Source organism: Lepidochelys olivacea (genome assembly GCF_965140295.1).
Source record: "Lepidochelys olivacea isolate rLepOli2 genome assembly, chromosome: 2".
NCBI classification, from domain to species: domain Eukaryota; kingdom Metazoa; phylum Chordata; order Testudines; family Cheloniidae; genus Lepidochelys; species Lepidochelys olivacea.
In genome coordinates this window covers 123,309,896-123,331,769 of record NC_140412.1, presented here as the reverse complement: position 1 = coordinate 123,331,769, position 21,874 = coordinate 123,309,896, and the positions used below count along the sequence as shown (strand labels likewise).

Below are 21,874 nucleotides of genomic sequence, written 5' to 3'. Positions count from 1 at the left end.
TAAAGTAATGTTAGGAAAACAGTTCCTGCTCTTCAGGGATCAGTGATGTCAGCTGTTGCAAGAAAATTGCAGAAAACTTAGGGTCTAAAGTCTGGTTTTGGCAGGTAAGACTTTTTCACTTAATGTTGAAACTGTTTGTAGTTTAGCTTTACATATGTGTTGTGTTAATGATTTAGGATCTCATATAATGTAAGTTAAAAAAAAAAAAAACCTTTAATTCTCCATTAAGCAGTACTCGGGAAGTATTGCTTTGTGTTCCCTTTTACTCTCTCTTGTTAAGATTATCCTTAAGGTTGAAAGACAGTACTCTGGCTGGTATGTTTCCTTCTTTAATAATGGAAAGATTTTTTCATAACCATTTGTCTGGAACATTTCTCTTCCCTTTTTTTTTTCTTTTCATTAAGACGACCTACTCTAAAGCATTTTGAACTGTCATTGCTTTGTGCTGTCTTCTCCTGAGTCAAGTATAAAGAATTTATTTTCTATGTGTTTACTTAAATATTTTCTCTGCCATCACAACATTCTCATGTAACAAAGGAGTTTTAGCTGTATCAGTTGTTCACATGATATATATTAGTGTCTATGAGCAGTTGATAGTGAGATGTTTCTCTGTCCACAAAACCTGGAAATTGCTACCTACGTCATAGGGTCTCAGAAAGCCTGTATGTAAAGAGTGAGTCCTTGTTCCTTTTCAGGATCTTCAGGCTTGTGAATTTCACCTCCAAAATATACAGTGCTTTCAGTGAAAAAGTTTTGGATGTCCCAATACAATTTGTGTTGCTAACATTATTCTGTACTTTTTTAATATATAGAACTGCACAAATTTGTTGTAAGATTTTAGTCATTTGTGATCCAAATATTGCAGTTTTATCAAGCTGAGTTTCTGGGAGCCTCTTTACAGCTGTAACTAGACATCTGATTTCCAGCTAATAAAAGTGAAGTGAACCAACAATATTTTGCTTAAACTTTCACATTCAGCCCTTTACTATAAAATATGGGATGATATCTGAAAATTTCAGGTGTCAATTTTCCAGCAGAAAATATCAGAAAAAATATTTCTGCAATACCATGCAACAAAGTTCATATCTTAAAAGTAAAGTTAGTAAACATTCTAATACTCCTCTGATTAGCTGATCTCTATGTTCAAACTTCAGTTGTCTAGTTAAAGCCCAAATTTTACATCCCTAGAATCCTAACAAATGTATGAACCTAAATCAAAATAAGATTCTGAGTACAAGCAGGAAAGTGTTTCTTCTTCAACACTGACTGCACAGTCAACATTTTACCTAAATTTTGTTTATATTATGTCTTAACGGTGTACAACCACTTGTCAGGAGGATAATGCAAGTGGAAATAGTCAAAACCATTCAGACATAATGATTTGAAAGGGTGGTGTCAGTCTGCTCTGTTAGGTACAGTGTTCATATGCTACTCAAGATCAACCACTGTGTAGAGACCTACAGTATACAATATCTCAGATGGGTAATGGATGGACTTTCATAAGTGCCTTGGAGGGTCGGGGGATTGGTGCATCAGTTCAGCAGGTTTAGTTCTATTTTTTTCTTTACATAAAAACATAAGGTGAAATGTGACATAGACTTGCTATAGTGTGATCCCATTTGTAATTGAACTATTAATAGCTAGTTGAACATTGGTGAATTATACTTATTACATACTAACTATATAGTGTAATAGACAGAGGATTTAATTACATATGCTTGACTGTGTACACACTATCCATGGGTAATAATCACATTAGCCCATAAGCATGTTGCCACCAATTTGTATGTATTCATCATATGTACAAACATGAAAGAGCTTGTTTTAGTTTATTATTAAGAGCAGTGAGGCTATATATACAAGAGTGTATAGGTTTTACCAAATATTTTAATAAATATCTGTATGGAAACTATTTCAGACTTCCATTTCTTGACAATTTTAAAGTTGTTTTTGGGTGCCTTTCATATTAATTTCAAAGACAGTTTCAGGAAACTCTGAAAAGTGTTCATATTTCCATGTTCCCTTTTGAAGTGTGCATTAAAACTCAGTTTCCAACCTCATAAGAGACTTTTGGATCCTGAGCTAACTTGGTTGCAAGGTTAGGAGGGCACAGAATTGTTTTCAGGTCAACAGTTGAGTTAAAAACATCAAATAACCCTTCCTAGTATTGACACAATTCCAGCACAAAGACGTGCTGTATTCAAGTTCTGTCACAACTGCATAATCGGATACTGCAGTGAAACTTTTCATCAGTATACTCTCTTTTTATGTTGAGGTGCAGCTGTGCTGTCCAAGCTGAAAAAAGAACCAACTGCAGACACTTGCAAACTACCTTACTATTTTGTCATATCTCACAATTTTAAGATTCTTTGGGGAAGATCACTACTGCATCTCTCCTAGAGATGAGTTTTGACTAGCTTGATTCTTATTTAATAATTCCCTTTCCTTTTATCCCCTTCCTTAACTTTAAAGGTCTGTTGTTTGTAGTAGAGACTAAAGAAGAAAACCAGTTCACTCTGACAATAGGTTTTTCCCACCATTCCTCACACCTTCCATTCCCTTTGTGAAATCATTCTGATGTGGGTGTATCCCTCCTTTTCAGAGGACTGGGTGATGGATTAGTGTGTAGGTGAGAAATAACCAGCAGAAGCCCTGCCTTTCAACCTTAAGGACATATTGTGAACTGCATTAAGAATGTGTAGGCATGACAATAATTAACATCATAAATTGATGTATTCTTGATTTGTTTCAGTAAATGTGTAAATTCACAAGTAGATTGGTAAACTTACTGGAGGGATGGTATTATATTCATTCTATGCTAAGGTGTTAAAATGTACACATTTATTTTGGCTGCTGACATGGCTAGTAGAACGTAACATTCTATTAAGAGCAGCTATGAATGTAATCATTACGTTACTTGCAAAGTTATTTAAACCCCAATCTTATCAACTCATGCAAAAATAGGCAAAGTTGTAGCAAGATAGGTGTCTATTAAGTAGAAGTTGGAATGTCACAAGTGCTAGCTAAGGAGAATCCACAGGTGCTTGTGACTTGACCCTCTTGTGTCTTCCGGATTCAGACCTCAAAAATACCTCCTTACAGATGTCTTACCATGGTTCTGTCTCTTGAGTCTCTGTCCACGCCTCCTCTTAAAGGGTAAGGAGGCACATACACACTCTGCATGGATTCTGGTTTCATATATACATCTTTAGAAAAGGAGACGATGTTTTAAACCACAGTTAAACTTGAACTCAAATATTGGAAAACATTGCATTGAGGCTCTGGTATTCCCAGGTGGTTTTTGAAGAATTTTCCTATCCTCCTACTTGCATGGTGCCTCATGAGCTAGCTTTTTATTTTAAAATTGATCTTTTTGGATGTAGGTGTAGCCATTCAACTGGTAATCAAAAGCCATGGGAAGGAGGTAAAACTTGATCAAACCTTTTGCAATAAAAACTTGAAATATATAACATTTTTGCAGCTCGGGGAGGAATAGTTTTGCTTTCGTAAACTGGGTGTATGGATAGAGTCCCTAAAGAAATTCAGATTTCTTTAAGTTTTTAAACTAAAGTGATTGCATAGTCTGATTAAGTTCTCTAACGGGTCACAGTTTTGTCAGCCTTTTACAAACTTGAGTACGTCTGAAGATTTCAGATACCTTTCTGACTGAGTAATAGGATCATTCTTTTAAAAGCCCATGTGACCAATTTTGTGTCAAAAGCAGTAGATTAAATAAAACCTTCCTAACTTTAGATTTACTTTATTTGAGCTGACCATTTTCAGAAAACACTAACAAATACTTCTGTTACAAACAGTTATTCCATGTTTTCCATGAACAGCCTTAATCCATAGTCTGACATATTATACCATCACAACAGTAAAATATTAACATTCTCTACTTTCAAAATTAGACAAAACAGTTACTTTGCAAATGTTTAAATTCTTGAAACATAGAATTCCAGACTTCCAAGTTATAATTACTGTTACCAGCCTTCTGACAAGAATTGAGTCCACATATTGTGGACGAGAATTTTATCCACCTAAAAAAAAGTGTTTGTGTATATGTATATATCATGAAACCACTTCTCAAGGAAAATTCAATTACTGCTATTAACAAGGTTCATCAAGCATTTAAGGCACAAAATATTATGTAGTAGTGCACTTTTTTTACTAATGCATTGATATTCTAACAGTATTAGAAAACTAACAAATAGTAAGGGGGCTTAATTATTGATGATGTATATCTGAGAATAGGTATCCTCTAAATCATAGGTTCTCAGCCTTTTCTTTCTGAGGCCCCCCTTAACATGCTATAAAAATTCCATAGCCCACATGTGCCACAAGAACTGTTTTTTTTCTGCATATAAAAGCCAGGGCTGGCATTAGGGAGTAGCAAACAGGGAGTAGCAAACAGGGGGTCCCTTCGAAGCTATATTACTCAGATTTTGGCTTCAGCCCCGGATGACAGGGCTCTGGGCTTCAGACCCATGCAGTGGGGCTTCAGCTTTCCGCTCTGGGTCCCAGCAAGTCTAAGGCTGGCCCTGCTTGGGGGACCCCCTGAAGCCTGCTTGCAGGCCCCCAGTCAGCCCCAGATCCATGGTTGAGAACCACTGCTCTAAATAATCCTTTCAGCCTATTATATCTTCTTTTCCTAAAAAGCAGATATAAAATGGAGGCATAAAATATTTATTGTAGGAAAACATTTACAATGTAAACAAGTTAAAGATTTTGATGTTTTTCAGACAGATGATATTGACTGGTTGTGTGGCATTTGCTCGACATGTTGGACCAACACGTGTAGAAGCTGAACTCTTACCACAATGTTGGGAACAGGTAACTGAATATTTCATGCTTACAACAGTAGAGTTTCTGCAGTTTACTAAGGATTTGTTTTAAACCTGCTTATTATGCAGATTTAAAACACAAACAAGGAAGTATTTCTTCACACAGTGCAGTCATCCTGTGGAACTCATTGTCAGGGGATGTTGTGAAGGCCAGAAGTATAACAGGGTTAAAAAAAGAATTAGATAAGTTCATGGAGGATAGGTCCATCAGTGACTGTTAGCCAAGATGGTCAGGGAAGCAGCCCCATTCTCTGGGTGTTCCTAAACCTCTGACTGCTACAAGTTGGGACTAGACAAGAGGGGATGGATCACTCGATAATTGCCCTGTTCTGTTCATTCCCTCTGAAGCATCTGGCACTGGCCACTGTTGGAAAACAGAACACTAGGCTAAATGGATCATTGGACTCACCCAGTGTGGCCCATTTTTCTGTTCTGAAAATATTTTTGATGTATGGAGACACTTCCATCTTGTTTGATAACAAATTTTTGTGCAGCATTGATAGTGCAAACGCCAAGAAAAAGGAAGCCAGCCAAAGAGAATTAGGGGATTGTAGTTATCTGTAATATACTACATAAAAAAACTTACTAAAATGCAAATTATGCTTTGTAGGACAGGCATTACAGGGAATAGGAACTTGCATTTCAAGTATGTAAATGATCATTTCCAGTATATGATTCTCTAAATTCCATACCTTAAATATTAGTTGGAAGAATATTTCGATCAATTTTGGTCAATGATGTGTCATCTGATACCCCGAGAGTGTTCATTATAATTAAAAATCTCTAATATTTAAGAGCTTAGCAATCCTAGCTGAAGTGTAACAGAACAATTTTAGTATTAAAGTAGATATGAAGTTGGGAGAAAAAGCTTTTAAAGGGAATTAATGAGATGTATTGTTCTTCAGGTATGTTGGTGTAGGTCCTACTGTAAGTGCAGATGTGCCTCATGAGCCCAAGCTCTAATTTTTTTGAATAGCAGTGCCTGAGGACTGCGCATACACAGTGTGATTCCTTGTGCTCCTGCATGAAGGCATAAAAGGTGGCATAGCTCAGTTCCCTCTTACCACCATGGCAGGAAGATGAAATCCAGCAAGTCCCTGACCCTCTGACTCTCTTCAGAGACTCTTAAACCAGTTCTTTTCCAACTATTAGATGACAAAAATCTTAGTTTCAGTCTATTGATTCCGCTATACATCTTTCTGTAGAGCGGCATGAGGCACTTTGTGCCAAGCACCATATCTCATGGCAGAATACATGAAACCTCAGGTTTCAAACTCTGTCCATCCTGCAACAGACTGATCCTAATCAAAGATGTCAAAGCCAGTGACTCTCCTGCCTAGAGAGAGCAGCGTCTTGGACATGTGCTCTATATTTAAGTTCTTCTCTGTCAGGACCTGCAAGTCCAATGACTCTCTGCGTAAGCTACATCTGTTTGAAACAGTCCATGCAGGTGACTTTGGAGTGACAGTTACGATCAGAGCAAGACCAGATAAATCACCATTGGCTAGCGCTCCCTGGAGCACACATCATGGTGTGGGTTCAGGCAGTGGAAGGGAAGGCCAAGAGGACACTGGCAGAGTTAGCAGAGACTGCCTCAGTGTTGACTGTCCAAGTACAGGCTACTCTAGCTCCTGTACCAACTGCCTCAAAACCAGCACCTCAGTCGTTAAACTTGGTACCGACACCCGCTCCTAAATGGGACACCAACTCAGTCAGACCAAGCTAAATAACTCCAAGACCAAAGGGAAGTCCCAGAGGGAGAAAATGAGACATCACTCCAACAAGGGCAAAGCTCCAAGCAGTCAGTCAGAGAGACCCAGCGCCAATCCCGGTATTGGTTCCCATGACTGAGCTGAGCAAGGAGCTGGGATATGTAATAGAGGTGTCTGTATCGTCTCTAAAGCTGTTCCTGGTATGCTACCTTTTAAAGAAGGGATACTATTCTTTGCCATTGCTGACTAATTCCTTGTCTCCAACATCAAGCAAAATCACTCTATCTTGCCATCAGAGAATGATGCAAGGAAGGATATCAAGGAGCCCCATTCAGAGTACCAGTGCAGGAGTGGTACCTGGCTAACCAGTTTCACTATGCCAATACATTTATAGCATGCTATATAGACCCCAGTGGTCTTATTGGAAACTGTCCACCCATTTGTCCGAGCAGATTAGCCTCCTCCATTTCTAGGAAAAGGAGGAAATCACGTGCTCTGATGGCACCATACACCAAAACCAGACATGGATCCGTGCCCATGGGAACAGGAGATGATAGAGGGACAATGACACCCGCCATCCTCTCCCAACGAATCCTCTTCACTGGATGCAGTAGTAGCACCAGCAGCAACAGAGGACTTTAAAGACTTCCAGGACCTCCTGTCTCAAATTGCGGAGACGCTGGACGTTAAGACTACGTTCATGCAAGAAAAGTCTCACAAGCTCTTTGGTGTCCTGAGTTTGCTGACACAAACCAGGATCGCCCTCCTAAATAATGAAGGAATCTGATAACTGTCAAATGAGACTTCAGAGGCACCGGCCACTCTTCTTCCTGCCTCCGAGTGCTTGGAAAAAAAGTATCAGATGCCCCCAAAAGGATTTGAGCACTTTTATATTCATCCAACCCAGGGCCCTTGTAAGCAAGATATGTTCTTCAATCTCATTGCTGCTCCAGTGCCAAACTATCGTAGAGCAAATATTCTCATGTTGGGGGATGATGGCACTACACCTGTTCAACACTGATGTCAAAGCCAAGTGCCAGAACTTTTGTTCCACATGGGGCATGAGGCCAGATGCATTCCTTCAGCAGTGGTCCCACGGACATTTATATGCCATTCCACTTGATTCCCTTAATCCCCAGCCCAATCTCCAAATTCAAAAGGAACAAAGACATGATTATTCTCATGGCTTAATACTGGCCAAGGCAGTTTTGGCTGACAGACCTACTACAAATGTCCGTCCCATCTTCAGACTACCTGGGCCTGATCTTGCGCCACCACAACCAGTTCTGTGACCTGAAGTCATTGCATGGTTGTTGGCTGGTTGAGTACCACAGATAGTGACAGTCCTCTACAGATCCAGGAAACCCTGATACAGAACATGAATATATCAACCAGAAGAATGTATTCATCTAAATGGAAGAAGTTCTGTATGTCAGCAAGCTAACATGGTCTAGACTCAGTCCATACCACGATACAAAAGATCCTCAACTACATTTTTGCACTTAAAACAGACCGAGCTCTAGTTCAGCTCTATTAAGGTCCGCACTGCAGGAGTTACACACTTATCCACCTGTCAAAGATAGTACTCTTTCCTAGATGTACATTTAATTTTCCTGAGGCTCCTGGAGCCTCCATTTGAGCCTCTCACAGGATGCATCTTACAATCCCTCATTCTGAAGACTGTCTTACTAGCGGCAATTGTTTTGGCCGGGAGAGTGATTGTGCTTCAGGCTCTTGGGGCCGAACCCCTATGTGACATTACATAGGAACAAGGTAGTGCTGAGACTCACATAAAGTTCAGCCCTAAGATTCTCTCAGAATTTCATCTAAACCAGTCAATCTGCCTGCCTTCTTCCCAAAGCTGCACTCTGCCCCAGGGAAGAAGAAACTGTGCACACTAAATGTATCCAGGACTTCTGCTTTATTACATCAACAGAACTAACCCATTCATATTGTTACCCTGTCTCTTTCTAGCTGTAGTTAGGCACTCTAAAGATCAAGTTATCTCTTCACCAAAAAAATAAATATTTATATATATATTTTATGTTACCAGCTGACTGGTGTACTTTTCCCAACAAACTTCAAGGCCCACTGCGCCAGAGTGCAAGCAAGATTCTCCACCTGCTTCAGAAATCTGCCAGTATCAGAAATCTATAAGGTGATAGTGTAGAGTAATCCGCTGACCCTTATCAAACACTAAGTCTTGGACTTAGCTGCTAAATCAGCTATCAGGTTTGAGAGAGAGGTACTACAATCACTGTTTGGTTGATACTGCTGATATTCTTCATTTCCCAACCCTATTGGACACTGCTATTCAAAAACATCTGATATTGCTTACCTGAGGCTCTATGTGTGCTTATAGTGCGGGATCCACACTGAGAACATCTTGAAGAACCACAGTTACTATAGAATAAGTAAACGTTCTATTTCTCTTCACCAGATCAATCACAAATACCCAGAGAGACGATTACTAGTGGCAGAGTCCTGTGGAGCTCTAGCACCTTATCTTCCTGTAAGTATTTGTATTTACTGCTAACACTTTGTTTGGTAGAGAGTAAGAGGAAAACATATAGCAGGGGTGGCCAAACAATCTTCAGAAGTTTGAGAGACGGCTGAGCATGCCAAGACTTGGGGTTTCAGTTCCGCTCCTGCTGCACCCTGAGACTCCTCTCTCCATGGGACAGAAGCCCCTAGATCCACCACCCCACTGCAGGTAGGAGTCCCGACTTCCCCGCCCCACCCAGTCTCATAGGCAGAGAATGGAAGGGGGATTGGGGGAGCTTCATGAGCCTCAGTTTAATTGTAAAAGAGCAGCATGTGGCTCACGAGCCACGGTTTGGCCACGTCTGAACAAATGGCTTTGGCTGTTACCCTATCACTTACCACTTTCACATTCAAAGGGGGAAAATATCTTGAGGGATGATGTTGGTTGTAACATTATATATTCTTCTATATTCTAGAAGTGCTCCACTAGAGGTGCTCCACTTCAGGTGTGCTCACACCACTTGCACCTTTAATTGGAGATTTTTGGTTGCTGTGCCCATTTGGCCCATGCATGAGCCCTACACTTCCTCATGCCCTGCTCTGAGGCTCTATGGGGCTGCATGGGCAAATCACCCACATTTCCTTCTCAGCTGCCTTGGCCTGAGCCAGTGTTAGTGTGCCTTACTGTTCAAACCTGACAACTTTGTCTAGTTATCTTTCTTTATTATTTATCTTATTTTATGAAGTGGTTTAGGGGGATTTTCTTTTGTTCCCATTTGCCTTTTCAGGGGGATCTTATCCTGTTGAGATAACCATTGCCCTGGTGTATGCCAGGCTCTCTGAGCTTCAAATGGCATGTCTCTTGCTGGGAGGCTGTCTGGGTCAGTGACATGCATTCCCATTGTATCTGCTGTTTGAGAAAGTCTTATATCATGCAAAAGTGCTCCATTTGCTCCGCTTTTAAAGGCAGGGCAATGTAGAATCAGTCGTTAAAATCCAGACTCTTAATGATGGAGCGTTTCCTCCAGCTGGCCTCATATCCAGACCAGGAGACACCTCCCTACCCCTTTGGGCATCAGTCTCTGAGTGAACACAATGCCCCCTCAACTTCGGTACATTCACCTGGGTCTACCAGAGGTAAATCCATGAAGACCCATAGAAAGAGGAGCCAAGAAAAAAAGAAAACCCAGTTTGGTCCCTGTGAAGTAAGACTGCCATGGAGACCTCTGGGTACAGCTGAGGCGCAAGATGCTGTTGGTACCAACATTTTGTCCAGAGCTTCAGGCTCCTCTGAGAATAAGGGCAACAAACATGCCTCGGTACCAAGACTTTCAGCGTCACAGAAGCAGAACACTGCAACAAGAGAACCTAAGCATTCCAGTTCTAAGAGAACAGTGCCCACAACTCCTTCTGTACTGTTTGTATCAAAATTGACCCCCCTAAAACTGCATTGTGCCAGGAAGATGCTACGCTTCTCATACAGTCTCGATGCCTCTTTAGGCATCCTCATCAATACCAACTAATTTTAGCTAGAAGGAACTTTCCAGATCAACTTATATCCTCGGTACTGATAGTGGAACAGGGTCCCATTCTCCAAGCCCACCTGGTACCACAGGAGTTCGAATTCTTTAAGTACTTACTTGTTTCAGAGGAATTGGAGTCTCCGTTGTTAATGGTTACAAAAGATTGTCAGTACCAAGACAGCCATAGTCTCCAAGGTAGACCTTTCCCCACTACTGCTTGATTCTCCAATGCCTTCAGTGAGTCTGGGGCTCCCTACCTTAATGAGGAGGAATTATCCTCCAATTCAAATGCCTCAGTCCAAGATTCCTCTACTCTTCAGATAAGGGAACTCCTTCCTGACACTTTTGAAAAGAGCAAGAAGTTGCATCAAAGGCAGACCTGTGTTCCCACAACCTGGTTTGAGCACGAATGATGCAACCCCAATGCCTTTTGGACCCCCCAGTGGCGATACCGTGATTCTTGGACTGGATATTAACAGCAGTTTTCTCTTGCCCCTAATCTTTCTTGTGGGGACAACAGAGGGAGATGCTCCCCTGTTCCAAATGGCCCTCCTCCACTACCTCAGGCACAAGAGTCCTTTGAGGAGCTGGAGGCCAGGGCAGATAAAGAAGACAGTCTTCAAATATTTCTTCATCTTCCCAAGATTAGGTGATTCCTCCCCCACCTGTCTATGGCTGATAACTTCAGACACTTCCGGGAGTTAATGAACCGCTCTACAGATCCTTTTTTGGAAGAGGTCGGGGATTCGCAGCATAAGTTCCTGGATATTCTTCAACTGACTGTCTCTACCTGAGTTGCCCTGCTGTTAATGAGGCCCTGTTGGATCCTGCCAAATCCATCTGATGGAGCCCTGCGACGATACCACCAGTATGTAAATAGGCCAATACGAAATGTTATGTTCTTGCTAAAGACGCGAATTTTTGTTCACCCATCTAGCACCAAACTTCATGGTTGTGTAGGCAGTGAATAGGCATGGCAGACAACACCATGGAAAGACCACACCATGTAATAAAGACCAAAACGTCTTTATCTATTTGGCAGAAAGACATACTCATCTGCGACTCTTTAATTTAGGATAGCTGACTGTCAAGCTTTCATGACAAAGTACAGTCATTAAAATTGTGCCAAATTTACCACCTTTCTTGATCATCTGCTGGCTGATTACTGTGAGCAGCTTCAGGCTCTGATTAACAAGGTTCAGCTGTTAGCTAGAACAGAGGTTCTCAAACTGTGGTCCGCGAGCTCCATTCAGGTGTTCTGTGAATAGTTCCCTCTAAGGTGCATGCCTGGGTGGCCACACACAAGAGAATGAAGGGCCACCCACCTAATTAGTGGCCACAGAGGCGTGGCTCCACTAATTAGGTGCCTGGACCCTGGAGAAGACGCACATGTAAGGTGAGGTGGTGGCCTTGGGGGAAATAGAGGGTCGGTGGGAGGGGGCAGTGGGGTAAGAAGAGGGGGTGGAGGTTATTTGGGATGTGCAGGGCTGTGGTGGCCAGAGAAAGAGGCAAGAGCTCCAGGGCTGCAGCTGCCAGAGAGTGATGGCCCTGCTTCACAACCCAGCTCAGTGGCTGCCACGGCAGGAGACCCCCCTGCCCCTTCCCATCCCCAGCTTGGGGACTGCCATGGCGGGGGAGAGAGGGAGAGACCCCCCCGTCCCCTTTCCCAGATCCAGATCAGGGGCTGTCACAGCAGGGGAGAGAGGGCACATCCATTGCATTAGAAAGGTAAGACTACTGTTATGAAAACATGAGTTATGTGCTTTTATTTGTAGAACAAAAAAAGTTTACTACTACTTTTTTTTATATAGTGCTTTTATCCAAAGCGCTTTCCAATAGTTAGCTAACGGTACAAACAGAATTTGGAAAGATCATTAAGTGGTCCACTGAGACTCTCAGCAATTTTCAAGTAGTCTGCGAAAAAAAACGTTTGAGAACCACTGAGCTAGAACATTGTTACAGGTCTCGTTGGATTCAGCCAACGCTACCACTTGATCCATCTCGACAATAGTGGTCATGCGAAAGGCATTCTGACTCCAGCTGTCTGGATTCCCAAGGCAGGTCGAAAACACGGTTGAGGTTCTTCCCCCTTTGATGGGCTAAAGCTATTCAGTGAATCCACTGATGAGTCCTTGCATACTCTTAAGGATTTAGGATCCCTTCAGATTTACACACCTTCAAACTGTTAGTGGATCCCAGACAACAGTGATCCTTCCCAGTTCATTCTCAGAATTCCAGAGATGTTATGAGCTGCCCAGGAAGAAATCAAGGTTCCAGAGAAAGAGACCACCTGCTTCCTCTGCGTCTGCTTCTGAACACTTATAATTTAAGCATTAGTTTTGATGTGCTGGTCTTGGGCCTGGAACACCACAAAACCAAGCTACATCTACACCATTCCGTGTACCTTCTGCCATTTGGAAACACTCTCTTCTACTTTCTGTCCACATGTGGGAGAATCACATCAGGCAAATGATGCTGGAGGTTAAGTTCAGGATATGCAATCCATTTTACCTCCCTCTCCATACCTACCCTGACAGATTAAAATAACCAAAATTCTCACTGTCTTCAGGACAAAATGCAAAACCCATCTCTATGATTTACTTTCAGTGGGACATAAGTAAATGTTTAAGTGCTTTCCTGAATATAGACTCTTTTCTGAATCAAGACCTATATCAATTGATTCTGATAAAAGAATTCCTCCATTAGAGGAGAAGTGATTACTACTGTAGTAAGAAGTCTTAATACTGTAACTTATTTTCTGTAAGTGGCTCAGATACCATAATGATCATGGTAGAAATATCAAGAAAGTAAGTGTTCTTATTCAATGTGAAGGGAAGAACTATTCTATCTCAGATGCTACTACATGTTAATTGTTGGCGAATACTTTTTTTAATGTTGACCAATGTTTTAGGTTAAAATCTAAGGGTTTTTTAATCTGACATCCAACTGCCTGGCTAAACCATGTTATAGCACAATTTAGATGCTGAACTTTTTTTGTAGCCAAAATTGCTTTCATCAGACCAGTATTGTAAAGGCTAAGAGTTATCAACATTCAGTAAAGTTGTATCACTTTCCAGGATATGATTTGTATTATTTCTAGATGTGTCGTCAGAAAAGTCAGCAAGAAGTTATTACATGCTTTCCATGTTTTCACAATATATGATTCTCGTGAGTAGTTAGAGGACTTGGGTTCTATGCTTAGATTCACGGTAGACTTTATAGTGGGACTTGTGGAAGTTGCTGGTACTCTATCTCTATGTAGCATCCCCATCAGTAAAAATGACAATAATACTTTATTCTCACAATACTCTTGTGATTAAGTAAATTTCATTGTTTGGAAGTTACTATATATGTGCAAAGTATTTACTCAATTTACATATTTAGCAGATATATCTTTCTCTGTATATTTAGAAAGAGATTCGTAGTTCATTGGTGCTTTCCATGCTGCAACAGATGCTAATGGAAGATAAGGCAGATCTGGTACGAGAAGCTGTGATCAAAAGCCTGGGTATCATCATGGGATATATAGATGATCCAGACAAATACCAACAGGTATCATTCAGGGCTAAAGTCCATATGTATATAATACATGTTACGATGCATCCATGCTTCAGACACTTTTGAATATAGTATTTTTCATGTAAATTACTCACAATTAGTCACTGTGATGAAAAAAGGAGGAAAAGTTACATTTCCAGTTATCTGTAGTACCTCAGGGATGAGCTTCATATAGGGTACTTTCTTCAACTTGTCCTTCTGTTTTTCACATTGAAGAGCAGTTACACCTCAGTCCCAGTACTTACTTGCATAAACCTGTAGGGACAGTGCCTGAGCATCATATGTTAAGGCTCTAATACAACTTTTTAATCTCTTGCAGTTATAATCCCTTTTGTGGCATCATAATTTACCTAGCAAAGTTTCGAAATGAAATACTGAAAATATATAGCACAGCGTGTACAGAAAATATATAGTGTAGTATTTATATTATATAATAGGAGCAGGATATTTTCAGAATAGAATGTTTTCCAGTTGTACTTGTTTAAGTTGGTGTTTAAAGTCTGTTCGTATCCATCTTCTTATGTGAGTGTCTTTTCACCTAGCTAGCTTCACCCTTGCCAATGTTTGGTAATTTAGCTTATATTCACTATTTTTTTTAAAGAGTAAACTAAAGGAGGGAAGAAAATTACTTGTTTGAGGGTTACTGATATGTATCAGTTTTGTAGGTCATCCATATACTACAGTGACAAGTACTTTTTATATCAGTTTAATAACTCTAAAATAATAGATAGCAATCTAACCCTTCTAAATGCACATTTCCTCACTGCTTGAGATATATTCTATTTTTTGTAATCTGCATTTTGAAAAATGATATATACACAACAGTTGTAATATGTGCTTTACTGTGTTCTGCCAGGGTTTCGAACTGCTGCTTTCAGCTTTAGGAGATCCCTCAGAACGAGTAGTTAGTGCAACACATCAGGTATTTTTACCCGCCTATGCTGCCTGGACTACAGAACTGGGAAATTTACAGTCACATCTTATACCTACACTGCTTAATAAGATTGAAAAGTTACTCAGGGTAGGTGTTCAATTCATACATCTCTAATTAGATTTTTTCTATGTATCTTTATCTGATATGCACACTTAATTTTCATATCACTTAAAAAAAAAATACCAGTTCCTACAGTGGGTTTGTGGGGAGAATTTTTCAGGACTTTTATGTTGGGATTTCATAGCTTTTGCTCTTAAGAAAAAATAATTAGATTGTGCTTCAGACCTTGTAGTCAACATGCCTAAATTTAATGGAAATGGTAGGAAACAAACATTTAAATGGACTGAAGTAATCAAAATGGATAGTACTAAAACAAAATGAAAACATTGTCAAGAAATAAATAGCAAAATAGAAAGGCCTCATTCTTATCTCAAAAGTGCAGATCATGTATTTTCGAATTCTCGACCAATGGGTGGGTTTGTGAATTCTTGTCCAGCACCTGTATAAAAGTTGCATTCTTGAACTATTAATCTTGATCCTTCAGAATCTTGATCCTTCAGAATATAAGAATGATCATGGAACCTAACCACTTTCAGAACTAATACAAAACTTACTTATTTTTATTTAATTCTACTGTTTTTTCTAACACCTAAAGAGGTAGACGCACACACAAGAATTGTGAAGTCATTAATCTTGCTCTTGCGGGTATGGAAGGAGTGTGCAAGGTGTGTTTCTGTTGAGCGTTCTTGAGAGAGACTAAAATACTGTGGTGATAGGGGATCGATAATTGCCATTATCTGATTGACATTTAATTGACATTAAACCAACAAAAAATATGAAAACCCTTAAAAAACCTCATACTTGTATTTCAGGAAGGAGATCATGGGCTGGATGAACATAAGCTACACATGTATCTTTCTGCTTTGCAGTCCTTGATTCCTTCACTGTTTTCACTGGTACTACAGAATGCACCTTTCACAAGCAAAGCTAAGCTCCAGGGTGAAGTGCCACCAATAGAAGGTATCTAATTCATTAAATACTATGAAAACTTTCTCTAGAATCCAATTGATCAATCTAACATCAGTCAACAATAAATACATAGAAAAAAGCTAGAAACTCTATAGGGTCAGGTGAAATGGTCTCAAGTTGCAGTGGGGGAGATTTAGGTTGGATATTAGGAAAAACTTTCACTAGAAGGGTGGTGAAACACTGGAATGCGTTACCTAGGGAGGTGGTGGAATCTCCTTCCTTCGAAGTTTTTAAGGTCAGGCTTGACAAAGCCCTGGCTGGGATGATTTAATTGGGGATCGGTCCTGCTTTGAGCAGGGGGTTGGATTAAATGACCTCCTGAGGTCCCTTCCAACCCTGATATTCTATGATTCTATGAAACTATATTTTAGTTGAAATATATGAGTCTGTAGAGTTCTTATGTAGAACAGTGGAAATTGTAATGTAAACTTTGTAGCTTTATATAACCTCACTGTATGTTTAGCATTGTGGTTTTAGGTTTCCAAACTCAGGAACCTTTTTTTAATCTCAAACTTTTTCAAGTGCTGTCACTGCAAATCTATTTTAGTAGTACATCTCTGGAGTTGCCTGAAGTTCCCTTAATGTAACCAAGCCAATGGAGAGACTTATTTGCTCCCAGCACTAACTTGTAAAGCTTTGCCATGTCCTTTTTCTCTTTGTTCCTCTCTCTCTCTCTTTTTTGGTGAAACTACATTTTTTTCCCCCATTTTACATAAGAGTTCAGATCTAGTAGCAACAGTAAGCTAGTATGTTCAAAGAAACAGGAAAATCTTAATGAACTACAGAGATTGTCAATAGAAAAAGAGTCCAAAAGGATAGCCATTTGTCTAATAACACAATATTTCAGGTTTCAGAGTAGCAGCCATGTTAGTCTGTATTCGCAAAAAGAAAAGGACGACTTGTGGCACCTTAGAGACTAACAAATTTATTTGAGCATCCGATGAAGTGAGCTGTAGCTCACGAAAGCTTATGCTCAAATAAATTTGTTAGTCTCTAAGGTGCCACAAGTCCTCCTTTTCTTTTTACAGTTTTTCAGGGAGATTTGTAATGGGGGTCATCGGCGCCTGCTGTTGAGCTGTACAGTTTAGGGCTAAGCCAGCCCTGATTACAAGATGCGCCTCACCTGAGATGAATCAGGTGATTCTAACTTAAAAGGCAGCAGGGTGTGGTTGAGAGTATCAGAGACTGCCAGAGGCAGGAAGCCTAGAGAAAGCTCAAGAAACAGAAGCCTGAGAATCTATAGCTGGCTTGAAGAAGCCGCTGCAGAGAGTAAGATGGGCTTCTGCAGAGATAATGAACTGTGACCCAGATAAGAAGAAGAGAGCTGGGAATCCCTCACCCCTAACTATGGGGAGTGACAGGTTTCAGAGTAGCGGCCGTGTTAGTCTGTATTCGCAAAGAGAAAAGGAGGACTTGTGGCACCTTAGAGACTAACAAATTTATTTGAGCATCCGATGAAGTGAGCTGTAGCTCACGAAAGCTTATGCTCAGATAAATTTGTTAGTCTCCAAGGTGCCACAGGTCCTCCTTTTCTTTTTATGGGGAGTGAGACACAGGACTGGGGTTGAGGCCTGGTGGGAAGTGTTCCTAGAGTTCGTTTGAGGATCCCTGTGAAGCACAAAATGGGGTGGGACACTGCAAAGGCACCCCAATCACAAGTAGGGTTCAGGAGATAGTACACACCTACCGTGCTATAAGGATGATTTTTCAGCTGCTAGTTTCTTTATATGGTTTTCCTTCACTTATCCAAAATTAATACTTTTTTCCCTCTCACCTGTGTAAACCAATTACATAATGTAATCAGAAGCTGTCTGCATTTCATGCCTGTTTAAGTAGGCAATTTGTAAACATAAAAGGTTTCTTGCATGGGCTTTCTGATGATCACTCTCAAGAATAGCACATAGCCAGTAATACATAGGGAAATACATCTTAACTGCTTTAAAGTCGTCTTTTGTTTCATTGGTTTCTCTGAGTCAGGAGGTACAATAATGTAAGTGGTACATTTTTCACACTGAAATAGTAGTAGAGGATAATAGTGCAGGACCTTCTCCACTTATTGCATACCTACACAATGTCTAAACAGGTACTGAATAGACTGGACTGTAGATACACCATAATCAGCTCTCCGAGGCTGTAAAATATTTTTACATTACATTAATCTTTTTAGGCTTTACTGGCAATACTGGCTCTATAGGAAACTTGGGGATGCTGTACATAATCCATAACCCTACACAAACAGTAATGTGCTGTGTGTAAATACAAAGGATGTGTGAATATTTTAGATTTTAAAAATTCTAAAAGTTAACTGATATGTACATCTGAATTTTTGACATTAACATATAACTGTTAAACTTTTACTGCCATCAGTGACTCAGATGAACGCTTACCCTAAGTCACTCCTGTCTATGCCTAGAATACTATAAAGTTTCAGAATTTAGTTAGTGACAATTTCTCCATTATTAGAGACACAAGGTAGGTGAGCTCGAAAGCTTGTCTCTCTCACCAATAGAAGTTAAGAGATCCAGTGGTCCAATAAGAGATAATACTTCATCCACCTTCTCTCTAATATCCTGGGACCAACATGGCTACAACAACACTGCATACATAAAGGAAAAATCTCATGTATGCAATTTCCATTGTTCTAGTAACTTCTGATGGAAACCCAATATGTTCTTTTTGAGTGAATTCAGCAATAGGGGACATCATGTCCTTATAGTTGAACTTTTTGCAAGGTACAGTTATATACATGTTTAGGAGGAGTTGAGAGTATAAAAACCAAATTAGGTTAATATAATCCATAACCATTATGTTAAAAATATTGTCTTAGGTTCATAAGCTTGCCTCCAGAATTCTCCTTAGCCTTCTTTTTATGTTTTGTAAATTGTTGAATTTTAGCCTCAGAAGAAGTTTAGTGATCAAAAACATAGAATTCCCTTCAGATTAATATGGAAAGAAGGAAATAATCTTGTGATTTAAAGCATAGTACAGGGAATCAGGAGACCCAGTTTTCTATTTCTTGCTCCTCCACAGAGTTGCTATGAGATCTTTGGAGAATCTCCTAGTCTCTCTACTTCCTACCTCTCTACCTCTGTTTCCCCATCTGTAAAGTCCCCACCTACCTTTATGACTTAGACTTGACCTATTTATTTCTATGAAGCACTTTGATAGCTTAGATGGAACATGCTGTAGAAGTTCAAATTAATAATTACTATTTTTAATTATGGACATCACGTCAAGGTTATCTTTTGCTCTTTTTTTAACACATGGTTATGTCTTCTGCTGTTACAGTGACTAGATTCCCTCGGCCTGTGTCACCTCTTCAGGATGTAGCTACTATCATTGGAAGCCGTGAGCAGCTAGCTGTGCTGCTGCAGCTTTATGATTACCAACTGGAACTTGAGGGTACCACAGGCTGGGAGACTTTGCTATGGGTTGTCAATCAACTGTGAGTGTATCTGTTTTTCCTGCCCTCCTGATACAAAACTTTCATGCCTTCTAAATAGTTATTCGTGAAAAGTTCAGGTTCTTTTCATTATCTTAATATTTAACTGTCATTTTTGTTTACTTTGCAAACCTAAAAACCCGAGAATTCCATTCTTTCTGATTTGTTCAGGAAAAAATATGGCCTTTAATGTGTTCATAAATTAATAGCATTTGTACCAAAAAGTTATGATTTCCTCTTTGTGCTGATCTAGAAATACATCATTATGTAAGTGAGTGAGGATTCTGTTATTTTAAGACGCTTGCAGAATATGGTATTCCACAATAAAAGGATGTATTTGAAACTCAAGTGCCAAACACTCCTGGGGGATGGTATTCCACTATCCCAAACAAAGAGAGTTATAGAAGGGATTACTTCAACTGTTAATGTTATTGTATTAGTGGGATTAGAATTGGCAATGATCAGGAAGGTCAGTGATGATGTACAATGTGCAGTCAGTTTGTAGGGTGAAGTGAAATCACAGAGAAGGAAACGTGCAGAGTAACTTTTTAACGTGCTGCTACTTCCTCTTTTAGGTTACCACAGCTTATAGAAATAGTTGGCAAAATCAATGTTGCCTCAACTGCCTGCGTCCATGAATTCTCCAGGTTTTTCTGGCGGCTTTGCAGGACATTTGGGAAAATTTTCACAAACACTAAGGTAATAGAATTCTTCTGTATTTAGCTTAGATTCATTAAATATAGAAATACTTAATATACAGGATCATATTTACATGATGTGCTTACATGAGAGATGAGTTATAATATTTCATTCCAGGGTCAAAAATCACTGTCACATTTTCACTTGCCAGTCTTAAACCGGCTCTTGGCCACATTCTGTCTTTCTCTCCACTCATCTTGAATGCCATTTGTGTCTCTCACCTTTCATGATGTCTCTTTATTCGTACTACAGGCAGGGATTCTGTTCCCAGACTGCCATCCTACCCAACTTGAAATGGGGAGGCGCCCATTGACACACTACTTACTCTTCCTTGGTGGACACATTGGGCTGGAGACTCTGGCCTAATTTCAATGAAATATGACATCAGTTTTCCTTTAGTGTATATAGTATGTTAGACAATATATTTTGTGTGCCAAATCTTATTCACATATATCTGCATGTCCTTCATTCATTCATATTTGATTGTTGATTTAAAATAAGTATTCTCCTCGTTCAACATGTTTAAAGAATGCAAGGCAAGATCTATTGTAAATCAATAAAGAATAATATTTTAAAGGATTATAATTACTCAGTAAAATTTTAGAGATATGTGAAGATCAGCTGAAAAAATAATTGTCCATTTTGAAAATATTTTAGAGTAAATGTCTGCACTGAATTTATTTCTGTCTTTTAAAGGAGTATTTACAAAGACTGACACAAGTATTTTGGAGCCGTAAGAAGTGTCTCCATAGAGAAGGCTAATTCCACATTCTAGTCTAAGGTCACTTTTGGACATGAGCCCTAAACTTATAAAGCCTTTTGGTATAAATTGTCATTACAGGCTGGGGGAGAAAATTTTGGGGAAGTTTCAGGGAAATCCGTCAATATACTTGTGTTGGCTTGTAAAACCTGTAAATCCCTTTTCTGCCCTCCTCCTCCCCCGCCACTGCTTTTGCAGTAAGCATAATTTTTGTGGTACTGTGCAGCTCAAATAGAGCCTGGTTCTGCCCATTGCTGAGTGCCTTCTGCCTTTAAAGTCAACTATTGATGATGTTTACCCCCTCATTCAGTATCAGATGCTCAGTATAAGGCTTGGTTTCATGAGATCACACTTCCCTTGAGTTTTGAGAAAACTTGGGGAAACTTTCAAAGTATTCTGTCAGTGTCTCCAAAATTTTCATTTCTCTGGTCTTTACATGCTTTTATAAATAAACTGACACTTGTTACAGATTTTCTTAAATTGGGTACCCATCTATTCTGTAGGTAAAACCACAATTCCAAGAAATCTTAAGACTGTCTGAAGAAAACATTGGTGAGTAGCACATTCATTTTTATTAACATGAATAAAAATCAACCTCATCCTGAACTGAGGAAAATTGTAAACTATTTGTCTCTGGAATCGGTCCATGAAAGTGATTAAAATTAAAAAAAAAAAAAAAAATCTGTAATCAGAAGTTAGTTTGAAAGTAAAATTCATTTTAAATTGACATGGCTGCTTTAATTATGTTTTTAAAATGAAAATAAATATTTGCATAATACTGTCTATTTTAATTGAAAGGCCAAAGGAAACTGATTGCTCAGTGCTTTCGAAAATCAGGCCACTTATTTAGGTGACCAAATAAGGATTTAAGCATAATTTTAGGCACCCA

At 39.6% G+C, this 21,874-nt stretch overlaps 1 protein-coding gene across 3 annotated transcripts in view; it reads left to right on the top strand.

The window, feature by feature from the left end:
- RELCH (RAB11 binding and LisH domain, coiled-coil and HEAT repeat containing) overlaps positions 1 to 21,874 on the top strand; it is a 122,147-nt gene that overhangs the window by 58,725 nt on the left and 41,548 nt on the right. For all 3 annotated transcript variants that reach the window (XM_084618704.1, XM_084618703.1, XM_084618705.1), the window contains 8 exons: positions 4,743 to 4,833; positions 8,997 to 9,068; positions 13,975 to 14,115; positions 14,978 to 15,142; positions 15,928 to 16,075; positions 19,373 to 19,529; positions 20,102 to 20,225; positions 21,489 to 21,537. In XM_084618704.1, the coding sequence (XP_084474830.1) occupies positions 4,743 to 4,833; positions 8,997 to 9,068; positions 13,975 to 14,115; positions 14,978 to 15,142; positions 15,928 to 16,075; positions 19,373 to 19,529; positions 20,102 to 20,225; positions 21,489 to 21,537 (947 nt within the window). The remainder of the gene's footprint in view (positions 1 to 4,742; positions 4,834 to 8,996; positions 9,069 to 13,974; positions 14,116 to 14,977; positions 15,143 to 15,927; positions 16,076 to 19,372; positions 19,530 to 20,101; positions 20,226 to 21,488; positions 21,538 to 21,874) is intronic.